Source organism: Molossus molossus, unplaced genomic scaffold (assembly GCF_014108415.1).
Source record: "Molossus molossus isolate mMolMol1 unplaced genomic scaffold, mMolMol1.p scaffold_m16_p_21, whole genome shotgun sequence".
NCBI lineage: Eukaryota > Metazoa > Chordata > Mammalia > Chiroptera > Molossidae > Molossus > Molossus molossus.
Window position 1 is genome coordinate 16,331,710 of NW_023425357.1, and position 7,527 is coordinate 16,339,236.

Below are 7,527 nucleotides of genomic sequence, written 5' to 3' on the forward strand. Positions count from 1 at the left end.
GCATCGCAGGGCAAAGCCAAAGTTTTCGGCACATGACTTCCAGCTCACCTGGGGACCAGCGCAACAGACAGACACTGAGAACCTGAGAAAATGGTGCTGTAGAAGCAAGAAATCGGACCTAAACTCAAGCGAGGCGGAAAAACGACTACTCAGGCTTTGTTTCGCGGGGAGACGACGGGCCACCGAATCTCAGAGTTGGAGGACCCGTCTCTCCGCGCTCTCCTGCCCGTTCTGGAGCTTCCAGGCCGCCCGCCCGCCTCGCTCTGGTCGCGTAGTTCCCGGATGGAAGGCGCGGACCTCGGCCGTGGAAGCCAGGAAGCCCTGGGAGGCCGCGGCCCGCCCGCGACGCCACGGCCCCGGAGCGGCCTCCCCGAGGACGGCGGGCGGGGAGGGCAGCGAGGAGGCCGCGGGCCGAAAGCGGAGCGCAGCCCCGAGCGGGCGCCCGCAGACACCCCGCCCCGAGTACCTTTGGCCAGGGCTACGGTGGAGTTCTCCGTGTCGATGGTGTAGAGGATGCCCTCATAGCGGATCTCCGCCTTGGAGATGAGGCTGATCTTGCTGCCAATGTAAGGGGTGCCCCCACTCATGGCGCCGCCCGCCCCGGCTGGGGGCCGCTCGCAGAGAGGCAGATCCCACGCCGCGGTCACCGCTCTGCACCGACACTCGCTCCAACGGCGCCTACAGCAGCAGCCTCAGACCCAACATGGCGGCGGTGCCGGCTCCGCTACCCTCCCCCAGCCTTCCGCCCTTAAGCCGCGGCGAGGCGGCGGCGGCGGCGGCGGCAGGGGCGGCGACGCGGGGCATGCTGGGCCAGCGAGGCCGGGCTCTCGCGAGACTGCGCCGGCTGCGGGAGGTTCCGCAGTTCTCTGCGGACTCTGTTGTCCCGGTAGCCCGCTTGGCCCGCTTGGGCGGCTGAGAGGGGAGGCCAGTTGCGTAGTGGCGCACGGCCCTGGGTGCGCGGGGTCCTGTGGATCTCAGCTGTGGTCTTCAACATTTCCAAGCCTGTTGCATCTTGTCTTTAAACGCTTGGCCTTCGCCCTGGCCGGTTTGGCTCAGCGGTTAGCGCATCGACCTTTGGTCCAGAGAGACCCGGGTTCGGTTCCCGCCAAGGGCGCGCACTTCGGTTGCAGTTTGTCCTGGGCCCTGGTTGGGCCCGGCAGCCACTTGATGTGTCCCTTTGACATCGATGTTTCTCTCTCTCTCCCCCTCTCTCTCCCTTCCACTCTATCTGAACAAAAAATGGAAACATGTCCTTAGGTGAGGATAAAAAAATAAATAAACGTCCCTCTGCCTGAAATCTCCTTTAAGACCCAGTTCTTTCCCCGTGGAGGCAACTGTGTCCCTTAGGTCTGATGGCCCCATTGCAGCATCCGCAGCCCACCGAGTCCGCCCTACCCACCGCTCCTGGAACTGGGATTCTGCCCATTTTCGGATGGTCCCATTCTGGTATTTGCAGTTCTGTGAACCCTGGATTCATAAATAGACACAACCTCGCCAGTTGGATGTGTAATTGGCAACTTGGTGTGTCCAAAGCCCTACTTCTGATCTCCACTTCTTTATTTTCCACTTTTCTCCTTTCTCCATTGTTCTCCATTGAGGTGTGAAAACGAATAAAGGAAACCTCATTCAAAGTGGAGTGGGGACACACTGAAGGGGAGCTCTCTGGAAAGGACAACCGGCACAACTTACTTTACAAACTTGGACATGAAGAAGCTTATTTTGCTACCCCAGCAGGAGGAAGGAAAGTTTTTTCCTAGTTCAGCAAACAGCCCAGCCAGTGAGGAAACCCCACCACCCTGAACTTTCACTCTCCTTGTAATGGACTTTTGCTTATAACTGCCCATCTTTTTTGTTTTTTTAAATCCTCACCCAGGTTATTTTTCCATTGATTTTTTTTTAGACAGTGGGAGGGAGGGCAAGAGAGAGAAACATCCATGTGTCTCTCATTGGTTGCCTCCTGCACAACACCAATTAGGGTATGTGCCCTTGACTGGGAACTGAACCCACAACCCTTTGGTCTGTAGGCTGAGGCTCTAACCACTGAGCAAAACTCTCCAGGGCATAACCACCCATCTTAATCTAACCACTTCTCACCATCTCCATCCCTACTTCTCTGTAACATGCTACCATTATTCTGGCCAGGCTTATTGCATTGTCCTAAAAGGTACCTCAACTTCTGCCCTTGCCCCCAATAGTTCATTCTCAGTACAGCAGCCAGAGGGATATTGTTAAAATCTAAGTTATATCATGTCCCTCCTCTACTCAATACTCCTTTCCCCAGTGATTTCATGCCACATAGAATAAAAACCAGATTCCTTACTTTGTCTTATAAAGACATATATGATTTAGCCACGCCTTCTTTACTCAGAACTTTCACCATTCATTCAGATCTCTGCTCAAATGTCACCTCCAGAGATGACTTTCCTTACTGTCCTACTTAAAATAAGAACACCTGCATCACTCTACATCCCCTTACTCTACTTGCCTTTTCTTCAGAGCATTTATCTCTCCCCAATATGTGTATTTAATTATCTCTGTGTATTTGTCTCTTTAATTAGAGGCAAGGGCTTAGTTTTGGTCACTGCTGGACCAAGTACAGTGCCTGGCACTGGGCAGCTGCTCAGTAAATGGCTGCATGAATGAACAACAGTTAGAGGAAGGTAGAGCATAGGCAGGATGTCTGGTGAGCTGAGTGAACAAATGGTGAAAAGCCTGGCAACACCGAAAAGAGCACACAGGAAAGAAGAGGAAGCACTAGAGGCTGTGCTGGAGCTGATACACAGTGGCTTCAAAGGAAGGCTGTGAAACACCCACTTAAGTTCAAGGTTGCTGCCAGGGAGTTGAACTTTTATTTCTGTTCTTTCCCCCTCCTTCCAAGCCTGGAACTAGATTACTTTCTCATGCGTGCTGGGTGAGCTTATCTTGTTTTTTCCATCTGAGAGTTCCTAAATTTTCATCTTCATTCCAGATCTCCTGACTTTCAGAGTCACATTAACTACATATTAACTAGTTAATTGCTTAGGTATCCCACTGGAACTTGCAATATTACGTACATCTACTCTCCTCCTTCCCCAAAATAAACCTGTTCTTTATCCACGCTTTCAATCCCCATAACTGGTCTCAGGACTCACCCAAGTGTCCAGTCCTGAAACCAAGAGTCCATATCTCCTTACACCCAATCAATCATCAATCTTGTTGATTCTACTTTATGTTTTGTAATTGGTGTTTCCTGCACCCTAGGGCACCAGAAACTAGGCATACATGCAACTTATCAGTGTGGTAGCCCACAGTGTACTATCCATGTGACTCCTCAATCTATGTGTTAGAAAAAATGTTGAGAACTGTGACACATTTGACTTCAATGGCTTCCTAAAACCCAAATCCCATGTTGCTTCCCTGCTTAAGAGCCATTAATGACTTCCAGTAGCCCACAGAAAAAAACAACTTCCTCCCATTGAATATCTTCAGCAATAGATGCTCTAGAATTTCTACATTGGAGGGGTTAAGAGACACTCTGGTTGGAAGGGGAGACAGGGAGGATTGGAGGATTGTCCAAAGCTAATTCTCCAGCTAGTACACTGTTTTTTGCTTACATTTGTCTTTGTTTGGTGAGGCAAGGGAGTGGCTGATGGTGAACATGGGGGAAACAAGGCTCCTACTTCTCACCATCTTTTGGTGTGGTTGCTGTTATTTATTATAACTCTCAGGATACTCTCTGCATGCCTTAGGCTATGGCCACACTGAATTAATTGCTTTCCAGAACATGCATCTCACGCTTCCGCTCCTACTCTCCTTCATCTCCAGTTTGATATGAAAGACTCGCTATTGCCACTTGACAAGCAAGATTCAGTCACCTTCACCTCATTCTATAGATAAAAATTAGATCAGAATAGATCAAAGACCTAAATGTATGAGTTAAAACTATAAAACTCGTAGAAGGAAACATCGGAGAAATCTTTGTGACCTGGATTAGGCAATGGTTTCTTAGATATAGCACCAAAAGCTTAAGCAACCAAAGAAAAAATAGGTAAATTGGACTTCATAAAAATTTAAAACTTCTGTGCTTCAAAGGACACTATTTAGAAAGTGAAAAGACAACCCACAAAATGAAAGAAAATATTTGCAAATTAAAGCAAGAATGATTTGAAAACCTAATGAGGGACTTGTGTCCAGTATATATAAGGAATTCTTACAATCAACAATAAAAACACAAATTAAGTTGCCCAATTTAAAAATGGGTAAAGGATTTGTGTAGACACTACATATTTGTGTAGAAGATATGTAAATGGCTAACCAAACAAAGAAAAAGATGCTTAACATCATGAATCATTAGGGGAATGCAAATCAAAACCACATATGATACTACTTCATACCTACTAGGAAGGCTGTAATTAAAAAGACAATCACAAGGGTTAGGAAGTGGAGAAATTGAAACCGTCATGTACTGCTCGTGAGAATATAAAATAATGCAGCCACTGGAAAAACGTTTGACATTTCCTCAAAAAGTTGAACATAGAGCTACCATACGATGCAACTGTTCCATTCCTAGGTATATTCTCAAGAGAATTGAAAACACATACTCCACACACAAAAACTTGTACATAGATCTTTACAACAATCTTATAATAGCCAAAGTGACAACAACCTAAATATCCATCAACTGATGAATGGATAAATAAAACATGGTATATTCATAAACAAGACCTTATTTAGCCATAAAAAGAAATGAAGTGCTGCTGCATGCCATAACATCGATGAATCTTAAAAAGGTTATACTAAGTAAAAGAAATCAGACACACAGTTCCATTGACATGAAATGTCCAGAAAAGGAAAATTCATAGAGACATAAAATAGATTAGTAGATTAGAGGTTGCCAGGGGCTGAGAGGTAGGGATGGGAAGTGGGAATGGGGAGTGAATGCTAATGGGTATAGAATTTCTTTTTAGGGTGATGAAAATGTCTTAAATTAGTGGTGATGGTTGCACTACATTGTGAATATGTTAAAACCACTAAATTATATTCTTTAAAAGAATGTATTTTATGGTATGTGAATTGCATCTCAATAAAAACATATTCAAAGTCTCCTCATAATATGACCCTATTATTAAACCAAGGTTATGGAGCAACATGGGCACATGCTTATAATATTTAAATTTAAAAGCTGAATACAAAATTGTATGGGTATAAAAGATTTTTAAAAGAAAAAATAGGCAGCATGTGAAAATGAATCAGGAAAGTAATAACTTTCAAATGCTGTGGTATCAAGGTCTTGGGTATAAGATTTTATGGTAGTTTTTTCTCTCTGTATTAGTTAGGAGAGGTGCTCTGGTTGTTTATTGCTATGTACAAACCACCCCAAAATTCTATAATTAAAGACAAATACCATTTTATTAAACAGTAAGCCCTCACTTAGTGTCATCAATAGGTTCTTGGAAACTATGACTAAGCAAAATGATATATAACAAAACCAATTTTACCATAAGCAAATTGATATAAATGAGTTAATTTCCTATAGCATATTTCTGGTCACAAAAACATCACAAACTTTCTAAATAAAGACCCCAAATATTTCTTATATTAAACACTGAAATATATGTGAGCTAACCGTACATTTAAGAAAGATTAAAAAGAAAACAAAAAACAAGTTAGATAATTCTTTTCCAACCTGCTTATTCCAGTTCAGAGTCAAATGAGGTTGAAGCTTCTCCTGGGACCTCAGGGCACCAGGCAGGACCTCACACTGGACAGGACACTCAGCACAGGGAATACTCGCACCCACACCCACTCAGACAGGGACAATGTAGCCACGCTACCTCACCTCACCTGCAAATCAGAGTACCCAGAGAAAACCCATGCTAGCATGCGGAGAGAATGTGCAAACTCCACACCAACAGTGGCCCCAGCTGGGAATTGATTTTTTTTCTCTTATCAATATTATAACCAAATGATGTTGAACAAAAAAATGTTATTCAAGGACCTGCTGTATCTCACAGTTTTATGAATCAGGAAATCAAGCAAGGCTTGACTGAGTAATTCTGTTTCATGTAGCATCAACTAGGATCATTTGGTGGCAGGTTATATATGCTCTAGAGTCTAGAGTCAGTGGTTCTCAACCTTCCTAATGCCACGACCCTTTAATACAGTTCCTCATGTTATGGTGACCCCCAATCATAACTGTAATTCATAACTGTAATTTTGCTACTGTTATGTCTTAGGCAACCCCTGTGAAAGGGTCGTTCGACCTCAAAGGGCTCACAACTCATAGGTTGAGAACCGCTGCTAGAGGGTCCAAGATAGCTTCATTCACATGACTAGCAGGAACAGCTAGAAGGCTGGGACTTTAATGACACAGTGAAGCCACACTTCAACTGCTAACTGTCTTACTTGTACCAGTACTATTTATTATCTTTTTGTTAATCCTCACCCAAGGATATTTTTTTAATTGATTTTTAGAGAAAGTGGAAGGGGGGAGGGGAGTGGAGGGTGGAGAGAGAGAGAAACATCTATGTGAGAGAGACACATCAATTGGTTGCCTCCTGCACAAGCCCCGGATGGACTGGGGATTGAACCTGCAACCCAGGTATGTACCCTTACCCAGGAATCAAACCCTTGACCCTTAGGTGCCCAGGCCCATGATCTAACCACTGAACACTAACCAGAGCTGTACCAGTGTTATTTTGAGTCTCTTTTAACTAGCAGCCGAATGCATGTCCTAAATGATGCAAAAAGAAAGGCAGTGACATCTACTGAAGGTCTACTTTGTGCCAGGTATTGGGTCAATTATTTTATATACATTGGAGGAGTCATGTTTTACACAGGGTTGAGTTCTAAATTCAGCATGTACGTCTCAGAAATGGATACTGAGACAGAAAGGGGCAAAAGGGAAAAGAAGGAAGAGCCCCCAAATATATTGCAGATCTGACAAAGTCTTCGCCAACCTAGCAGGGAGTCCTGGAGCAAAGACTTCTTAGAATTACTTTAAAACAATTTTTTTTATTCATTTATTTTTGTTACAGATGTTTCTCCTTTTCCCCCTATTGACATCCTCCTCCTGATTCCTGTCCCCAGCATTGTTGTCTACGTCCACTGCTTACTCATACGTGCATATAAGTTCTGTGGTTTTCTCTTCCCTCCTCCCCTCACTCCCTCTCCTGAGGTTTGTCAGTCTGTACCCTACTTCTATGTCTCTGGGACTATTTTGTTCATCAGTTTGTTTTGTTCATTATATTCCACAAATAAATGAGATCATGTGATATTTGTCTTTCTCTTGATTAGCTTGTTTTGCTTAGGATAATACTCTCCAGGTCCCTCCAGGTCATCTCAAAGGATAAGAGATCTTTCTTATAGCTGCATAGTACTCCATTGTGTATATGTACCACAGCTTTTTTATCCACTCATCTATTGATGGACACTTGGGCTGTTTCCAGATCTTAGCGATTGTAAATAGTGTTGCTATGAAAATAGGGGTACATATATTCTTTCTGATTGGTGTTTCAGGCTTCTTAGGGTATATTCCTAGAAGTGGGA

The 7,527-nt window shown here is 44.3% G+C and overlaps 1 protein-coding gene across 4 annotated transcripts in view; it reads right to left on the bottom strand.

Annotated features, from left to right (window-relative positions):
• Positions 1–760, bottom strand: part of LSM14A (LSM14A mRNA processing body assembly factor) — a 50,788-nt gene extending 50,028 nt beyond the window's left edge. For 2 of the 4 annotated variants that reach the window (XM_036273926.1, XM_036273924.1), the window contains exon 1: positions 467–757. In XM_036273926.1, coding sequence (XP_036129819.1) covers positions 467–587 — 121 coding nt within the window. In that variant the 5' untranslated portion in view covers positions 588–757. Of the gene's footprint in view, positions 1–466 lie in introns of all 4 variants that reach the window. The other 2 variants (XM_036273925.1, XM_036273923.1) reach the window with 2 other exon arrangements.
• Between the last annotated feature and the right edge of the window lie 6,767 nt (positions 761–7,527).